This window comes from Ovis canadensis, chromosome 17, assembly GCF_042477335.2.
Source record: "Ovis canadensis isolate MfBH-ARS-UI-01 breed Bighorn chromosome 17, ARS-UI_OviCan_v2, whole genome shotgun sequence".
Lineage (NCBI taxonomy): Eukaryota > Metazoa > Chordata > Mammalia > Artiodactyla > Bovidae > Ovis > Ovis canadensis.
This window is the reverse complement of record NC_091261.1, coordinates 79,104,672-79,124,725: the sequence shown is the minus strand read 5'-3', so window position 1 is coordinate 79,124,725 and position 20,054 is coordinate 79,104,672. Positions and strand designations below refer to the sequence as shown.

The window sequence follows — 20,054 nt, the reverse complement described above, 5'->3', positions numbered from 1 at the left end:
CCTAAATACATCTGATTTTGTCTCTGCTCTATTTATAAAATAAAGTGTTCTATTCTTAAGTCATTAAGAGTCTCTCTTGGGTTACACCTAACCTCCAGTGCGCTGTTACCTACATGAGGTTGCACTTTTCAACCTGTCTTCCCCCAAAGTTGGCGGGCGGCCTGCTCAGTCCTCCTAATGTGGGTTTCTACTTCTTCACAGACAAGAATCATTGTTCCCAGTTGCTCCCAGCGGTTCTCAGGACACCCTGCAGAAGGGAGGTCTTGGGTTGTGATGGGGCGCCCTTGGACTCGCCAGCACGTGGCCACACCTGCCCCTAGTTCTGTCGCCAGTCCACAGAGCCGGTGGGTCAGGAGCCTCGGAACAGGATCGACCAGGTCACCTCTCCACCCCCCACGGCGCCCGCCGAGTGTGTACACAAGACGTGGCAAATGATGGCTGTGCAACAGAACATACTTGGCCACTTAAAAAACCCTTGGCTCCAAAAAAAAGGAAAAGCCCTTGACTTTGCACTTCTCTGGTGGTTAAGACACCATGCTCCTAAGGCAGTGGACATGGGTTTGATCCTTGGTTGGGGAACTAAGATCCCACATGCCCTATGGCGTGGCCAAAAAAACCCTTGAGGCTCAAACGTGTAAAGCAAAAATGAACTCCTGTTCATCCACTCCTTCAACATTTAGAGAACACACGTTGTGTCCAAGCACCAGATGAGGTACAGGAGGTTAACGGGGAACAGAAGACAGTCTCCGCTCTCAGAGAACAGGCCCGGAGAGGGAACCTGGCAGGAACGGGTGATCACTCCTCTCACCCCACACACAGGTCAGCTTCCAGTGTGGCTGTCAGTGCTACCGCACCGTGAGGGCCTATGACAGCGCCATCGGGGGCAGGAAGGGACCCTCCACCTGGGAGAGCTGAGGAACTGCATCTGAGCAGGTGGAAAAGGGAAGCCAAGGGAGGACCGGACTTGGGGAAGGAGGAGTGAGCAGGGACGTGTGTGACGGGCACAGGGGAGAGCATATGCGAAGGTCTAGGGGCCAAACAGCTTACATGGTCCTTGCAGGAAATGACAGTATTGTAGTTCAGCGTGGCTGGGGAACACTTGCGATGCCATACTTTCAACTACCGTCTAAAACCAGTTCTTCAGGGACTTCCCTGGTGGGCCAGTGGTGAAGACTTCCCCTTCCAGTGCAGAGGGTATGGGTTTGATCCCTGGTTGGGAGGGTAAGATCCCACATGGCTCGAGGCCAAAAAATTGGAGCATGATGTTGTAACATAAGTAATATTGTCACAAATTCGATGAAGACTTTAATAAATAAACAACCCAATTCTTTGTCACCTAACCCTGCCTGTCTCGTGAACCACAGAAAGTTATCCGAGGGGCTGTTATCTGCTTTCTCCCTGAATGGGAACCTGACTCGTACCCATTCTTCATGCACAGGAGAGAAATTAAACCATTACATAAGATGGATGCCTCTGGAGATTTGAGCTTAATTCCTTCCAGGAACCAGCCTCCAAGGCAGAGAGAAACCATGGTTATCTGACCTCGGTATGAATCTCTTCGCTGCCACCGTGTGACCTTCGGCAAGTTATTGGGCTTCCTTGTGCTCTGCAATGGGGATAATGAACAGAACCTGTCTCAGCAGATTGATCTCAGGAGTAAGTGCACTGATACATTTTAAAAGCCTGAGAAGGCACCGCAGTAAATACTCAATCAAAGGGGGTGATTACTCATTCTAACCCCGCCTCTTCTCCTTACATTCGCAAGTGGCATCGTTTAAAGCCTCCCAGTCGTGTTCCACTCCACGGGTGATGGATGGCGGATCAGGAAGGGCACCATCAATTCTCATCACGCTAACCACGCCATCACTCACTTGACAAACATTTATTGAGCACCCACGACATCCTCGTCACTGCGCTGGGCCCCAGGGATGAATGAGGGATCCGGGACAAGACACTGTCCCTACTCACGGCTGACGGGGAAGACAGGTGAATGGAGGAAAGTGCACCCTGGCCAATGCTCATCGAACAGAGGACTGGGGGGCACACAGCTCAGGCCTGGGGGTCTGATGGGGAGACAGGGGCCTCCCGGGGGAGATGCTGGGTCTGAGCTGGGTCTCCAAAGCCAGGTGGTAGTTGGTCCTCTGATACAGGAATGGGGCGGGGGGGTCATGCCAGCTGGAGGGAACAGCACGTCTGCAGCTCGGGTCCAAGCTGCTGCAAAGGGAAGGAATGTTCTCTGCGCTCTTCTGGTGTCTGAGAGGCAGCATGGCCGTCCTGTCTGCAGTACTGAATGTTCAGTGCAGTACTGAGCACGTGGCTGCAGCCCCGCCCACCTGTGATGGCTCACACCCTCCTTGGCCCACCAGGGCCTGGGTCGTTCGTCACTGTTTCCCAGCCTCCCCCCAGCAAGACCTGCCAGGTCTCTAAGGAGCCACGACCAGTTGGATGAGTCTCTTGTTTATTCATTTATTTTAATATTTATTTGGCTGCAGCATGCAAACTCTTAGTTACGGCATGTAGGGTCTAGTTCTCCAACCAGGGATCAAACCCGGGCCCCCTGCCTTGTGAGTGCCAAGTCTTAGCCACTGGGCCATCAGGGAAGTCCCTTACTATTTTTTTTTTATTAAAACATTTCCTCTCTGACACCTGCTAGAACATAAGTCATTCAGGCTTTGCACTTACAGACTCTTCTTTTGGGAGGGTTTGCCATTTTTCCCAAACAGATTGCCAGAAAGAGAACAGCTCCTTGGGCTGATGGATGGATTTGCTTGAATCCATCTCTTCCTCCGGAAGGGACGTGTCCCACTGCCTCCCCTCAGCCCAGGGAAGAGGAGGCAGGGGCTCACTTGCAGAAAGAAGAGGGGTGGTGGAGGGAGTGAGAAAGGCCATTTGTGGGAAGGAGCAGGGCTCTGGACTCCACAGCGTGTGGGCTCCAGCCTCATCCTTCAGGTGCCCGTGGTGCGCAGGGCAGCTGGCAGGGAGCCAGGGCGCCCGGTGCGTCATGCTGCGTCCTGGCTGCGTGCTCACATTACTTTAACCGACTGCAGTGCTATTTCCCAGATCCACCCTGCACCTCCATCAGAGATGGATGTGTATGAACTTTATAAACAGGACTAAGTGCTGTCAGCTTGTTATTTTTGGTAGGGGCTGAATTTATGAGCTGTACCCAGAGTGAAGTGCTTGTCATTTATCAACCTCGAATGGTTTAAGAAAATAGCGCTAAGCACTTACGGCTCCGTGGCGGAGGACGTAGGGAGTGCAGCACTTCTGCTCTGGGAAGCAACTGGCACCAATAACCTACGGGGCTGATCCAGGTCTGTTAACTGGGGAAAAGTTAATACAAATCCACGACCTCTTCTTACAACGGGCCAGGTTTAGACTCACAGTCCTGAAACGATCACTTGGTTTCTGGGCTTTGGTAGACATGGAGCCGTCTTTCTCCCACTGTGCTCTTTAATCCCTTGTGCTTGCTGGAGACAACCACGCAGGGTGCGTGGAAAGCCAGACACAACACAGGAAGAGGCCACAGACAGAAAAGGGCAAACTTTCCCGAAGAAACAGAACTGAGTCTGACTGCCGTGGCGAGATATCTGAGAATTAGAAGACACTTCAGCTTTACAGAAAAGACTCAAGCCTGGAGAAGCTGGCAGAGAGGTCTCATAGATGTCAGGGGACAGGGTGATCAGCCACCCAAGGGAGGCTATTTGACTGGCTGTCTACTCCACAGAAGATGACAGAGAACCAAGGGACCTGGCATTCACTTATCAGGGTTTCTCCTAATTAGCTCACAAGCTGCCCCAGCATTCGCTGTAAAAACTGTCAAAAGGTCGGATCCTTTACAGACAGAGCAACAGAAGGAACGGCACCTCCCAGGGCTCAGGACACATGTGGCATGTTTGCCATAGTTTCGGGAACACAGAGCCAGAAGGGCTGTGACCTCTCGCAATGCTCATCCCTAACTGACCTCTGCAGCCACGGCTGCCCTACAAGAACTGATTCAGAGAATAGTTGACAATTTAAGGTGTTGCTGTACCAGATCCAAACCTAAGTACGACTTTTATTTGACTGTTTTGAAAAAAAAAAAAAACACAAAAACAAAAACCAAACAGATGCCAGGGACTTCCCTGCTGGTCTAGTGGTTAAGACTCTGAGCTCCCAGTGCAGAGGGCTTGGGTTCAATCCCTGGTCAGGGAACTAGGTCCCATACGCTGCAACCAAGAGTTCGCATGGAGCAACTAGGACCCAGCATCGCCAAATAAATAAATATGAAAAAAGCCCAACACCTCCATTTAGCAGATGTACACAGTGGGAAGAGTTATAAAGATGGTTTTGCTGCACAGTAGTGAATAATGAATTCCATTAAAATCTATTCTGGTTTGCAGACTTCCCTGGTGGTCTAGTGGTTAAGACTCCATGCTCTCAACGCAGAGGGCATAGGTTTAATCTCTGGTCAGGGAACCAAGACCCCACATGCCATATGGTCTGGCAAAACAAACAAACAAAAACAAACCACCAGGCTTATGTCTCATGTCTGTGTTCCCTATCGTGGTGAAGACACATCACTCTCCCTTTTTTCTGAGATGTCTCAAAAAACACTTGATTTTTAAAGAGATATTTTGACCAACTGTAGGCTAATGTATTTTGAGCAGATCTAAGCTGGGCTTCCCTAGTGGCTCAGTGGTAAAGAATCCACATGCCAAGTGCAGGAGACTCAAGAGACCCGGGTTCAGTCCCTGGGTCAGGAAGATCCCCTGGAGGAAGAAATAGCAACCCACTCCAGTATTCTTGCCTGGGAAATCCCATGGACAGAGGAGCCTGGCAGGCTATAGTACACGGTGTCACAAAAGAGTCAGACCTGACTTAGTGACTAAACAACAATGACAAGGCTAGGCTAGGCTAAGCTATGATTCCCCAGGCTACGTTAATTAAATGCATCCTCAACTATGATATTTTCCACTTGTTGTTCAGTCACTGAGTCACGTCTGACTCTTTGCAACCCCATGGACTATAGCATGCCAAATTCCTTTGTCCTCCACTATCTCCTAGAGTTTGCTGAAATTCATGTCCTTTGAGTTAGAGATGCTATCTAACCATCTCATCCTCTGCTGTCCCCTTCTCCTTTTGCATTCCATCTTTCTAAGCAGCAGGGTCTTTTCCAATGAGTTGGCTAGGACATACCACTCCTACTCAGCCATTATTTCTGAGGGAAAAGGGGAAACAGGATTTTAGCCAAAAAAGAATCATTATCTTGATCTGAGCAAAATTACACAAACCTGAAACCGCCCTGATGCAAAACAAACATTTCAGCTGTAATCTTGCCCTGTCAGTTTCTGCCATAATCAACCACAGCAAGTAATCTTCCTCTCCCGGTCCTCCGATCATTGCTGTTAATATGCCCAATCTATCTAAATTATTGGTTTCAAGGCCCTCCACCAATTACCTCCTCTCTCTTCCAACCAACTGCCCCGCCTTGTGACAAGGCAGCCCGTGTCCTCCCAGCTCAGCACAACATATGCTTCCATTTTCTCACAGTCAGACCTTTCTCAGGTCGCTTCCTTATCTCATCAGTCTCCTTCCCCAGCATATAACACCAGACCGTGAGTTAATATGCACTTTTGTTGTTTTAGTCGCGAAGTTGTGTCCGACTGTTTTGAGAACGTGTGGACTATAGCCCGCCATGCTCCTCTGTCCGTGGTGTGAAAAAAAAAAAGAGTACCGGGATGGGTTGCCATTTCCTTCTCCAGGGTATCTTCCTGGATCAGGGATGGAACCTGTGTCTCCTACATTGCAGGTGGATTCTTTACCACTAAGCCACTTGGGAAACCCTGGTGGCTCAGAGGTTAAAGCGTCTGCCTGGAACGTGGGAGACCTGGGTTCGATTCCTGGATCAGGAAGATCCCCTGGAGAAGGAAATGGCAAACCCACTCCAGTACTCTTGCCTGGAGAATCCCCTGGAGGGAAGAGCCTGGTAGGCTACAGTCCATGGGGTCGCAAAGAGTCGGACATGACTGAGCGACTTCAAGCCACTTGGGGAATCCAATATGCACTTACATACATGGAAAAATTGGGTTATCTGTCTTTTCCCAAGATTCCTGTCTTTCCTGTAGATCATAAACTCCCTGAAGGCAACAGCTAACACATACACTCTCTCTCTCTCTCACACAAAATCTCTAAATCTCCTGGGACCCAAGCAAGCACTGCATAATCAATTTGTGGCCACTTCACAAACACTTGTGGTCGGTTGATGATGTTGATATAATGATGAAGACATCTGGATCAGGCTTCTGAGCAGAACAATCTTCTAGGTAATGACTGCAATGAAGCAAGAATTTATGATGCTCCTTATTAAAATTCTAATTGCATAATTGGGCCTGAAGGTATATGTCCCTCCGCCTGCCTTTGGTGACACATACTGATTTCCTCTCTCTAAAAATACCTTGCCAAGGAAATCTAAATCTCAAAGAGCCAACCAAGAAAAATTTCCTCAGAATAAGAGATCAGTAGGAAACAGATCACATCACCTTGCTGCTGCTGCTGCTGGTAAGTCGCTTCAGTCGTGTCCGACTCTGTGCGACCCCATAGAGAGCAGCCCACCAGGCTCCCCCGTCCCTGGGATTCTCCAGGCAAGAACACTGGAGTGGGTTGCCATTTCCTTCTCCAATGCATGAAAGTGAAAAGTGAAAGTGAAGTCGCTCAGTCGTGTCCGACACTGTGCGACCCCATGGACTGCAGCCCACCAGGCTCCTCTGTCCATGGGGTTTTCCAGGCAAGAGTACTGGAGTCGGGTGCCATTGCCTTCTCCACGCATCACTTAGGGAGCCACAAAGAGGAGGTTTTAAACTCTAAGGACTCTTTCAAACCAAAACAAATTATAGTTGTTGGGTTTTTTTTACGGGGGGGGGGCGGTGCAGGGAGAACAGTCCTTAAGTTTGCAGCTTCTGGCATGTTTCCTGCTTTAGTGGAAACAGGTTCTGGCAGCAACTGTGAGCCCAGAAAGGGAAACCAAGTCCTAAACTGCCCTCTCTGGGAGACCTCCTAGCGGTCCAGTGGTTAAGACTCTGAGCTGCTAATGCAGGGGGTACAGGTTCAATCCCTGGTCAGGGAACTAGGATCCCACATGCTGTGCAGCCCAGCCAAAAGATATTTAAAACAAAAACAAACCAAAACCCCACCCTCAACCACCCACAACCGTGGGTGAGCCACGTGGCTCAACTGGGCCTTGATTTCTTCATCTGTCAATCTCTCATGGCCCCCATGCAAGGCTTAGAATTCATGATGCCATGAAAAAAGGGGGCTTGAAGCTTTGAAAGCCGGCTGACAGATGACAAAGCAAAAAGTATCCGTAGTTTATATGCTATAAAAGCAGTACAGTCCTCCCAAAGCAAAGAAGACTGTCTCTGTCTTTGGAATTTAGCTCACAACATGAGGGCAATCACAGCCTTGTCAAACAACTATAAAACACCCAAACCTGCTGTGCTAGGAAAGTCACTTAACCTCTCTGGGTCTCGGCTTCCACAATCATCAAGTGGGCTTTCAGGATTAACACCCCCCGAGTCTATGAGATTCAGACGGTTTTGTATAAACCGTGGAGTACTTTTTTCGCTACTATAATAAATTTTCTTTTAATCCTTTAACATTCCATTCTGTATCTTAAAATCATTTTCGGGGATGTCAATGACACTTAACAGTTAATTTCTGTGCTCTCGCTACATTCTTTTCCCTTACTCAGGTTCTGTCATTGCGATCATGTTCTTTACTCCTGATAATCAGGAGTTGTCTTATTATAATGAACTCGCTAGTGTAACAAAAATTGTGATTTATCATGCTAATGAAAAATAGAAGCTTTTTTAGCACCAAGCTTGCTGTTGATATTCAGCAATTATCAATGAGTACAAACGTTTCCAACAACCGAGAATAAGAACTCTATGGGGAGCTACGGAGAAGGCGATGGCACCCCACTCCAGTACTCTTGCCTGGAAAATCCCATGGATGGAGGAGCCTGGTGGGCGGCAGCCTATGGAGTCGCAAAGAGTCGGACACGGCAAGCGACTTAGCAGCAGCATGGACATCTATGAATAGGAAACATTAGTAAATCCAATGCCAGTGGTACAAAGCTCAATTGCAAATGCCCAAACATGAAAGGAGATGAACAGACTCTGAAACATCACCCAGGACCAAGTGTTACTCAACTCATGCCCTGGTCTCTACGAGAACTGTAGTTTATATTTAAAAGTGTGCTTCTTCAAAAAAGAAAAGCTATCAGCACAAGAGAGCTATAACATTATGTGTTTATGCAAACCATCTCATGTAGAACCCAGACCCTAGCCTGGAAAGAACCTTTAAACATTCTGTTTCTGGCTTGACCTTTTGATTAAGGTTCACAGTCGTCAATCCCGGAGAAGGAAATGGCAACCCACTCCAGTATTCTTGCCTGGAGAATTCCATGGACAGAGGAGCCTGGAGGGCTACAGTCCATGGGGTTGCAAAGAGTCGGACATGACTGAAGCGACTTACATGCACGCACAGTCATCAATGAGAAGGACACTGATTTTAACAAGGGTGGGAGGCACAGGTGCAAGTGAGTAGGACTGTTTAAAAAAAAAGCCTGCAGGTAGATGAGAACTACTGTAGGCTGAAGTCTTTTAAAACTTATTTATGAGACTGATTTAATCACAGATCAATAGGAGTAGGATACTAGATAGATACACGATTGGTGAATTTAAAACCACAGATCAGCTCAGATAAGTTTAGTAATGATTCCAGGCTTCAGTTTTAAATTTTACTTGAAAGTCAAATTTCGAACTGTGGTGCTGAAGAAGCCTCTGGAGAGTCTCTCGGACAGCAAGGAGATCAAACCAGTCAATCCTAAAGAGTCAACCGTGAATAGTCATTAGAAGGACTGATGCTGAAGCTCTAATATTTTGGCCACCTGATGGGAAGAACTGACTCACTGGAAAAGACCCTGATGCTGGGAAAGACTGAAGGCAGGAGAAGGGGACAGAGGATGAGATGGTTGGATGTCATCACCGACTCAACGGACACAAGTTTGAGCAAACTCCGAGAGATGGTGGAGGACAGGGAAACTGGTATGCTGCAGTCCATGGGGTTGCAGAAAGTCAGACATGCCTTAGCGACTGAACAAAACAACAACAAATTATCAAAACTACTAAAACCAGTAGACTAAAGCTGGCAAAGTGGATGGGAAAGCCAAAAGTAATGTAACTCACTAACGGAAAGTTGTGAATTTTTCAAGCGTGGCTCAAATTTGGCAAAGCAGCAGAAAAGAACAGTAGGGAGACTCAGGAAGAGGAAAAAGGCCCCATTCCTTTGGAAATGATGTGCTCTGACTCCACCTAGTGGGGCCCAAGGATTCCTGAACTAGACTCCTAAGCATCTCAATGCGGCACAGGTAACTGAAAATCTGATTAAAAGCTTTTTTTCCCCTTTGGTTAGCACTAAATTGGTAATAAATTTTTGCTTGCTAAAAATGTACTAAAACATGTGGACTCGGAGTCTAAATCAGACAAGGCACAGACAGGAGGATGGAACACATCATCCTGTAACAAACCAGAGAAACCTGGTCACCAGCTGGCTAAAAAAATGATTAGCAGCTCACAGAAAACTCAATTCTGGGTTTTTAAGACAGCAAATACGTTAACTTATGAAATCAGGAATAAACAAGTACCAAAAATGTTCTTGGATAAGAATGCAAAACTAGCAGGAATAACTGGAGAAAAACAAAAGAGAAAAATTCCAAGATGACACAAAGGAACAAAGGAATGGAGGATAATTAAGCATTGCAGAAAAGAGCCCTATTGTCATCACGGACATCAAGCTACATAGAGACCAATCATAGAGTGCATTACAAAAAAAGATCCTTAAATATATGGCATAAAGCTCACTATATTTAGACTAACTGTAGAGTCTAGAAGGTCTACAATTACCAAGGCATGGATAACCTGAAGAAGATTCAGAGAAAATGAAGGAGGTGATTCAAAGAGAAAATTCACAGTGCCTCTAGCATGAGACCTTTCCTCTTTATTCCCACACTTCTGACTCGAGATAACAGAAAAAGCTAATGTTTGGGCTTCCCTGGTGGCTCGGTGGTGAAGAATCCGCCAGCCAATGCAGGAGACGCGGGTTTGATCCCTGATGCGGGAAGACTCCACATGCCTCAGAGCAACTTGGTGCCAGGCACCACTACTGAGCCTGCGCTCCAGAGCTGCAACTGCTGAAACCCGTGCACCCAGAGCCCATCTCTGCAACAAGAGGAGGCACCCCAACTAGAGATGCAGCCAGAGAGCAGGCCCTGTTCACCACAACTGGAGACAAGCCAGCGCTGCACCGACGACCCAGCACAGCCACAAATACACAGAATCAAAACTATATAGATGTATGAAAGTCATATTTAAAAAAAAGCAGAAGAAGCTAATGTTTACCAAGTAGTTACTACGGTCAGTGCCTGGGCTAAATGCCCGTGAAGGTCTGCCTTATTCAGGCCTTAAAACAATCCTATAAGAAAATACTATTAATCTCGTCTTACAACTGAGGTTTAGAGAGGTAAATCCAAGATCACTCAGGGAGCAGGGGGCAGTGGCAGGGCTTCCTTCCACCCGAGCCAACTTGCCACTTCTGCCAGGATGCTGGCTCTTTTCCCTGAGCAGTATCTGTCGGGCCCTCTAGCAGATTTTTCTCATACCTGCATGCTCAAATCCTGCCATGACTTCCTACCTAAGAAGGAAATATGAAACAGAGAGCTGTGTGATAAGCTTCTTCTGCCCGCGTCACCTAAAATGGGATGTGCGGCTGAGGGCCTTGGAAATTGAGCTCCTCCCTGTTTTACAGCTGAAGAATTGAAGCCTGGGAGAAAAAAAGAGAGAGAGGTGTACCCAAGGTCACAGAAGAGCTCCGCAGAGAAGCCAGGGTTCAGACACCAGTTTGAACTCCCTCCTGGAAGTCAGCCACTGGCCTCAATCTTGGGGTGTCTAGGATTTAGCATCTTACTGGAATCACCAGAGCTGCTCTTCCTGCTTTCCCCTTTTGAAAGTCCCACCTGCCAGGTGTATGTCCACTTGTATGCTGGGATGATCTGTAATGCTGGTTATCTAACCCAATTGTAATTCCACGTGGGTATGTGAAAATGTTTGAGAAGCCAACCAGCAGGAGAAGGAGGCTTTGTTTTCGATATAAGATGAAGGTATTAGGCTCTCTCACAACTCAATTTCGAGAAATTTTTCATATTTGACTCTTCTTACTGACAGATTGAATTACTAGAGTAGAATTCCAGTCTAGATAAGAAATAACAGAACCGTTTAGCCTCCTGGCAAACTACGTTCAGCACCCACTTTCTCAAAATGACAAATATCAAGTCTTTCAAGTGGAAAAATTCTCCAAAGCATCAAGCCAATTGTGCAATGCAGCAAATGGTGCAAGAAAGAGATTTTTGCCCCCCATCTCTGCAGCAAAAAAAGTCTGAACTGATTAGCATAAGGCATCGCAGTTCATATGTTAACTCCCAACTGGTTGTGACATTGAATCCTTCTTAGAAAGCCACGTACATCTGACCTCAGTGAAGCCAAGAACTCAAGTACCATCTCTCCTTTGTTTCAAAATGCATCTACAGGCTCCCTGCATTAGCATAAAAACAGAGTAGGAGCGTAAGACCAGACACTTCTGAGTTCTCGCTATCACCATAAATCAAACAATTCTTACTTTCAACAGAATATTGCTTTTTTTTAAAAATTTTTTTAGCATTTAAAAGAAATGTTTCTGGCTGCACCAAGTCTTCTTGCAGCACGCAGGATCTTTAGCTGCAGCCTGTGAACTCTTAGTTGTGGCCAAGTTAGGATCTAGTTCCCTGAAAAGGGATCGAACCCCGGGCCCCCTGCATCAGGAGTCACAGCAGTCAGTGCTCACGGTGACCCAAGCCTCCTGTTTTAGGCTGACCAGAGTCCTGTCCTTCCTGCCCAACACTAAGCATTTCATGAGTCCTTATAACACTCTCGCGGCGTCAGTAATATTAGTTCCATTGTACCGATGTGCAAACTGAGGTTTGGAGAACTTGAGTATCTCATCCAAGCTATGAGTAGTTTAGCTGGAATTAAAGTCCGCATGTGTCTTATTTCAAAGTCTGCGCACCTTCTACTGCTGCTTTGTTCGTTTAGTGCGGCTTCCCCGCGGGCTCAGACAGTAAAGAATCTGCCTGCAATACGGAAGCCCAGGTTTGATCCCGGGGTCGGGAAGATCCCCTGGAGAAGGAAACGGCAATTTACTCCAGTATTCTTGCCTGAAGAATTCCCTGGACAGGGGAGCCTGGCGGGCTATACAGTCCATGGGGTCATAAAGAGTCGGACATGACCGAGCAACTAACACTATTTGGACCAGTAGCATTGGCATCACTTGACAGTTTGTTAAAAATGCATAATTCTCAGGACTTCCCCGGTGGTCCAATGGCTAAAACTCTGCAGGCTTCTCATTGCCATGGCTTCTCTTGTACAGCACGGGTTCTAGGGCTCGCAGGCCCAGTAACTGTGGCACTCGGGCTTAGTTACCTGGTGCCATGTGGGATCTTAGTTCCAGGGCCAGGGATCGAACCTGTGTCCCCTGTACTGGAAGGCGGATTCTTAACCACTGGACCTCCAGGAAGCCCCTGAAGATTTTATGTTGTCACAACTGGGGCAAGGCAGGTGTGCTACCATCATCTGGTGGGTAGAAGCCAGAGATGCTATCTATACGCCTCGCAGTACAGGGGCAGGCCCCACCACAAAGAACTCTCCAGCCAAAATGCCAGTAGCGCCAAGGTTGAGAAACTCTGATACTGCTGATAGTATTGTCCATCCTCTTTGGGCCTGGGGTCTATTTAAAGAAGAAAAACTAACAGCTTTTCACTGCAAAATTATGGCTGAAGGAATGTCACTAAAAACTTCTGTCCCTGTGGGTCAGTCTCATATAACAGGTACCAAATAGTAACTTCAATCCAGGGGTCAGTAAACTATGGTTCATATGATAAGTCCAACTCGCTGCCTGTCTCTGTGCAGTCTGAGAGCTAAGAATGAGTTTTATATTTTTAGGTGACTGAAAAAAAAATGTAATAACATTTTGTCACTTGTGAAAATTTTATGAAACGAAAATCTCAACGTCCATAAAGAAAATTTTACTGGAAAAAAGCCATATCCATTATTTTTCATTTCAAGAAAGGCTGCTTTTTTTCTTTTTTTCTTCCCCCACCACGCTGCTCAGCATGGCACACAGGATCTTAGTTCCCCAACCAGGGATCAAACCTGTGTCCCCTGCAGCAGAAGCTGGGAGTCTTAAGCACTGGACCGCCAGGGAGGTCCCAGAGTATCAGTTTTACACTTCTTTTGTTATATTTATTCCTAAATATTTCATACTTGAAAAAATATATTTATTTATTTGGCTGTACCTAGTCTTTGCTTTGGCATGTGGGATCTAGTTCCCTCACCATGGATCGAACCCAGGCCCCCTACACTGGGAGCATGATGTCTTAGCCACTGGACCACCAGGGAAGTCCCTATTTTATACTTTTTGATGCTATTTTAAATAGCATTTCTTAATTTCATTTTCAGATTGTTCATTGCAGACATACAGAATTACATTTAATTTTCCAAATGCAGACTTTCCATATCATTTTTACTTTTATTTTTCAATTAATTAATTAATTTGGCTACACTGAGTCTTAGTTGCAGCCTGTGGGATCTTTGTTGTGTCATGCGTTTCTATGTTACAGGTCCAACAGTATATTATATACAAATAGCATTGTATATGATATACAAAATTACTTTATGCAATTGCATCTCATGTCACTTAAAAGTAGAAAGGAGAAAAATATATTTATACTGTCTTTTATAATTCTTTAATTACCTTTATGGGTGCTCCTTGATTTCTTTCATTTGGATTTGAATTACTATCTGGGGTCACTTGCTTTCAGCCTGAAAAACTTCTTTTAATATTTCTTGTAAGGTGGGTCTCAAAACAACAAATTCTGGTTTTGTTTATCTAGAAAAGTCTTTAACTTTATTTTTGAAAGGTCCATTTCATTTATAGCCAGCTATGTTGGATATAGAATTCCTGGTTTACAAGCTATTCTCTTTGAGTGCTTGGAACGTTACACCACTGCCTCTGGCCTCCCTAGCCTCTGCTGAGAAGTTAGCTGTTAATCTTACTGGGGTTCCCTTAAAAGTGCCAAGTCGTTTTTCTCTTGCTGCTTTCAGGATCTTCTCCTTGTCAGACTTTCAGCATTTTTACCATGACGTGTCTGTGAATCTCTGTGTTTGTCCTCCTTGGGGGTCATTGAGCTTACTGAATATACTGGTTATTCTTTTTCAATTAATTTAGGAAGTTTCAGCCAATTCGGGGGGAATATTTTTTTCTCACTCCTCTCCTTCTGGTAGTTGCATTGCATATATGCTGATTCACTGAATGATCCTCACGTTTCTCTGAGGCTCAGTACATTTTTCTTCATTCTTTTTCTCTTTACTCTTCAGCTTCCATAATCTCCATCAATCAATCTTCAAGTATACTAATTATTTCCTCTGCCAGTTGGAATGTACTTTGAGCGCCTCTAATTAATTTATTTCAGTCATTACATTTCCCAACTCCAGAATTTTAATTTGGCTCTTTTCATAATTCCTGTCTCTTTTATTGGGCTTCCCTGGTGGCTCAGTGGTAAAGAATCTGCCTGTCAATGCAGGAGACCTGGGTTTGATCCCTGGGGCAGGAAGATCCCCTGGAGAAGGAAATGGCAACCCACTCCAGTATTCTTGCCTGGGAAATCCCATGGACAGAGGAGCCTGGTGGGCTACAGTCCATGGGTTCGCAAAGAGTCAGTCACAAATGAGCCACTAAACAACAGCAATCTATTAATATTCTCTAGTTGATGCAAAAATATCATTATACCTTTAATCATGTTTTCCTTTAGTTCCGAGAACATATTTATAGCAACTCTAGGAAGTGGTTCTCCACCCTCACCCTGGGCATGCTGTTATTTGCTTGCTGTTGAGTAACAGTCTGGACTGTTCTAGTGAAATCTATTTCCCTCTCATGGTATTAAGGCCTATGTTGTTGCTCCTCAGGGAGCCATATCTTTGGGTTTGCCCAAAGTCACCAAAAACAAGACCAGGAGCTGACTGTGGCTCAGATCATGAACTCCTTATTGCCAAATTCAGACTTAAATTGAAGAAAGTAGGGAAAACCACTAGACCATTCAGGTATGACCTTAATCACATCCCTTATGATTATACAGTGGAAGTGAGAAATAGATTTAAGGGACTAGATCTGATAGAGTGCCTGATGAACTATGGATGGAGGTTTGTGACATTGTACAGGAGACAGGGATCAAGACCATCCCCAAGAAAAAGAAATTTTAAAAAAAGCAAAATGGCTGTCTGGGGAGCCTTACAAATAGCTGTGAAAAGAAGAGATGCGAAAAGCAAAGGAGAAAAGGAAAGATATAAGCATCTGAATGTAGAGTTCCAAAGAAAAGCAAGGAAAGATAAGAGAGCTTTCCTCAGCGATCAATGCAAAGAAATAGAGGAAAACAAAAGAATGGGAAAGACTAGAGATCTCGTCAAGAAAATTAGAGATACCAAGGGAACATTTCATGCAAAGATGGGCTCGATAAAGGACAGAAATAGTACGGACCTAACAGAAGCAGAAGATATTAAGAAGAGGTGGCAAGAATGCACAGAAGAACTGTACAAAACAGATCTTCACGACCAAGATAATCACGATGATGTGATCACTCACCTAGAGCCAGACATATTGGAATCTGAAGTCAAGTGGGCCTTAGAAAGCATCACTATGAACAAAGCTAGTGGAGGTGATGAAATTCCAGTTGAGCTATTTCACATCCCGAAAGATGATGCTGTGAAAGTGCTGCACTCAATATGCCAGCAAATTTGGAAAACTCAGCAGTGGCCACAGGACTGGAAAAGGTCAGTTTTCATTCCAATCCCAAAGAAAAGCAATGCCAAAGAATGCTAAAACTATCGCACAATTTCACTCATCTCACACACTAGTAAAGTAATGCTCAAAATTCTCCAAGCCAGGCTTTAGCAATACGTGAACCGTGAACTTCCAGATGTTCCAGCTGGTTTTAGAAAAGGCAGAGGAACCAGAGATCAAATTGCCAACATCCGCTGGATCATTGAAAAAGCAAGAGAGTGCTAGAAAAACATCTATTTCTGCTTTATTGACTATGCCAAAGCCTTTGACTGTGTGGATCACAATAAACTGTGGAAAATTCTGAAAGAGATGGGAATACCAGACCACCTGACTTGCCTCTTGAGAAACCTATATGCAGGTCAGGAAGCAACAGTTAGAACTGGACATGGAACAACAGACTGGTTCTGAACAGGAAAAGGAGTACGTCAAGGCTGTATATTGTCACCCTGCTTATTTAACTTATATGCAGAGTACATCATGAGAAACGCTGGGCTGGAAGAAGCACAAGCTGAAATCAAGACTGCTGGGAGAAATGTCAAAAACCTCAGATATGCAGATGACACCACCCTTATGGCAAAAAGTGAAGAGGAGCTAAAAAGCCTCTTGATGAAAGTGAAAGAAGAGAGTGAAAAAGTTGGCTTAAAGCTCAACATTCAGAAAACGAAGATCATGGCATCTGGTCCCATCACTTCATGGGAAATAGATGGGGAAACAGTGTCAGACTTTATTTTTGGGGGCTCCAAAATCACTGCAGATGGTGACTGCAGCCATGAAGCTTACTCCTTGGAAGGAAAGTTATGACCAACCTAGATAGCATATTGAAAGGCAGAGACAGTACTTTGCCAACAAAGGTCCCTCTAGGCAAGGCTATGGTTTTTCCAGTGGTCATGTATGGATGTGAGAGTTGGACTGTGAAGAAAGCTGAGCACTGAAGAATTGATGATTTTGAACTGTGGTGTTGGAGAAGACTCTTGAGAGTCCCTTGACTGCAAGGAAATCCAACCAGTCCAATCTAAAGGAGATCAGTCCTGGGTGTTCATTGGAAGGACTGATGGTGAAGCTGAAACTCCAATACTTTGGCCACCTCGTGCGAAGAGTTGACTCATTGGAAAAGACCCTGATGCTGGGAGGGATTGGGTGCAGGAGGAGAAGGGGACAACAGAGGATGAGATGGCTGGATGGCATCACCGACTCAATGGACATGAGTTTGGGTAAACTCCGAGAGTTGATGATGGACAGGGAGGCCTGGTGTGCTGCGATTCACGGGGTCACAAAGAATCGGACACGACTGAGCGACTGAACTGAACTGAACTGAAAGTCACCCGAGATGACAATGGTCTTAGTAGGACACTCTTCCTCCCTTTCCCTGATCACACCCAACTGTTGAAAGTGAAAGTGTTAGTGGCTTAGTCATGTCCCACTCTTTATGACCCCTAGGACTGCCAGGGTCCTCTGTTCATGGGATTCTCCAGGCAGGAATACTGGACTGGGTAGCCATTCCCTTCTCTAGGATATCTTCCCAATGCCGGGATCAAATCCAGGTCTCCCTCACTGCAAGCAGATTCTTTACTATCTGAGTCACCAGGGAAACACCCAACTGTTACACTCCACTATTGTGATATATTGCTCTATTATTTCCAACAATACCCTAGAGCATAACTTGTTCTACAAAGTAATCCAATCAAAAGGTGGCTCTTCTGAAAGAACCATTTCTGAGATCAGTGTCTGACATTTTTTTCTGACCAGGAGGGCTCTTCCCAGCTGTCTTACTCTCCTGCAAACTAGCTGCCTACAGTAGTATCTTCATTAAATCCACAGATCTCCTTCCAGTTGCCTTTCACCAAAACCTTCACAGTTCTGGAGAGCACCCTTAGGCATAAATTTCTCCAGTCTCTACTGCAAATAGGACTTCCCTGATGGCTCAGAGGGTAAATAAAGAATCTGTCTGCAATGCAGGAGACCCAGGTTCGATCCCTAGGTCGGGAGGATCCCGTGGAGAAGGAAATGGCAACCCACTCCAATGCTATTGCCTGGAAAGTCCCATGGACGGAGGAGCCTGGTAGACTACAGTCCACAGAGCCGCAGACTGAGCGACTTCACTTTCACTACAGCAAATGAAGCAAATGCTTTTGGGAAGAGATTAGAAGCTAAGGGTTTTTAAGCCTACTTCTCCCTCCAGGCAAAATCTCTTAGAAGTTGTTGGGGGTGGGGGGGGCCAGTTTGAAGTCGTCTCAGTTTGTCTCTCTTGGTTGGTACCACCCATCTCACAAACTGAGGGTGGGGACAGAACCACTGGGAATCCAGTATTCTTGGTGAGCAACGCCCAGAGTACAAAGGACTGAGCCTCAGTATCAAGCAGCCTTGGACAGGAGAAGCCCTAAAGTAATGCTCCTTCTGGGAAGAAAGCTGTCGGACTGGGAGCTAGGGAGGGGAGAGAGCCCAGTATCCTGGGTTGCAGCCGTCCAGAGCTGAGAGCAGGAGGGTGGCAGTGGTCTTGGTTCAAATATTAATACCGCAAACTCCTGAGATTTTCCCTGTGGTCCAATGGTTAAGACTCTGCTCTTTCACTGCAGGGGGCGTGGATTCCCGGTTGGGGAACTAAGATAAGGCATGCCTTGCGGCCAAAACAAAAACAAATACCACAAACTCTTGCCTTTCTTACCGCATTTTCATAGATTTTCTTGAGTAGATGTTTTTTCACTTGATGCTTGCTTGCCCTTAGGACAATTTCCAGAGGGGTTAAACTGAGTTGTTTGGAGTGAATGAATGTCAGACACTTAAGTATTCAATAAATGATACCTGTTACAGGACAGAAACTATGCAAAGTTTAAGATACCATCACTTTCCTCAAAGAATTTTCTCTAGAAAAGTTAGGCTGTGAAAAAGGGAAACAATGTAGACTTTCCCAACGAGATGCAACTTTTAACACCTATGATTATATCATCTTATAAAGCTGAAACTCTAAAGAGCCAGAGCTAAAGCGTGACACTGAGAGCTAGAATTCGCTACCACTGATGCTTTCAGACTTCTGCAGTAACAATGAATGAAAACCTTCAGGAAGTGCTTCCAAACCCGAAAGCCCCATTGAAAAAAAAGCAGTCATTATCTTTAACGTGAGGATTTGGGCCTAGATGGCCCCTTCCGGATCTGGCCGACTCTATCTTTGCCCAGAGATGATATAAACAGAATCCTGAAGCTTCCACCTTGACTGTCACCGCGGCAAGGGCGCCCGGGTCGGTGCCGGACCCAAACCAGGGCCAGATCCCAAAGGGCTGCCCTTCGCCGCAGCCCGTCGCGGCTGCAGGCCAGTTACCTCGCAATTGAACTCCATCTCCGCGTCCATGGTGACGATCCGCACGGTGAATGTCTTAGGCTGCTTCCTCTTGAGTGAGCTGAAGCTCATTCGGGAAGCGATGGCCCCGGCCATGGCGCGGGGCTCAGGCGCAGGACCCTCGCGCCCCGAGGCCTGCGCTCGGGACCTTTTAGCCTCCCTGGAGGAGGCGCACAGGCCTCAGGGCCACCATGGTGGCCGGCCGGCCGGCCGGAGAGCTCTCTGAGCGGCGCGGGCCCCCAGCGGCCGGCATGGGCCGCGAGGACCCTGCCCAGGAACGGAAAGGGGAGTCCCGGGGGCGGACCCTGACGGCCCTGGGCAAGGATCGCGATCGGGGACCGACGGGGAGGGCACGGCCCCGCTCTCCGGGACTCGGGCCGGGGACGCTGGGAACGCCCGCGGACGGGGCCCTTAGACGGCGGCTGCCCAGAGCCCGCGCGCCTCTCAGCGGCCGACGGAGGTCTCAGGGCCGCGCTGCAGCCGGGCGCGCACGTGCGCGCGTGGCTGTCACCGTCCTCGCTCCGCGCGCCCGCGGGAAGCGTCCCCTCCCCGCAGCCCCCGGCCTCCTCCCCGCCCCGCCCTCGGGCCCCCAAGAATCACTACACACGACGCAACCAAACCCGGCTGCTGCCGCCCGGATGCCGCGGTTGGCTGAGCGCTCCGAAGGAGACGGGACTTTCCCGCTGTGTCCCACCCTCTTCGGCATCACTTCACCAATCGGAAGTTCAGATCTGACTGGAGGCGCGGGCCTGGGCTCGCC

General features: G+C 46.9%; 1 protein-coding gene across 6 annotated transcripts in view; it reads right to left on the bottom strand.

Annotated features, from left to right (window-relative positions):
* NF2 (NF2, moesin-ezrin-radixin like (MERLIN) tumor suppressor) overlaps nt 1–19,934 on the bottom strand; it is a 71,165-nt gene extending 51,231 nt beyond the window's left edge. For all 6 annotated transcript variants that reach the window (XM_069557235.1, XM_069557233.1, XM_069557239.1 and 3 more), the window contains exon 1: nt 19,277–19,934. In XM_069557235.1, the coding sequence (XP_069413336.1) occupies nt 19,277–19,390 (114 nt within the window). In that variant the 5' untranslated portion in view covers nt 19,391–19,934. The remainder of the gene's footprint in view (nt 1–19,276) is intronic.
* Between the last annotated feature and the right edge of the window lie 120 nt (nt 19,935–20,054).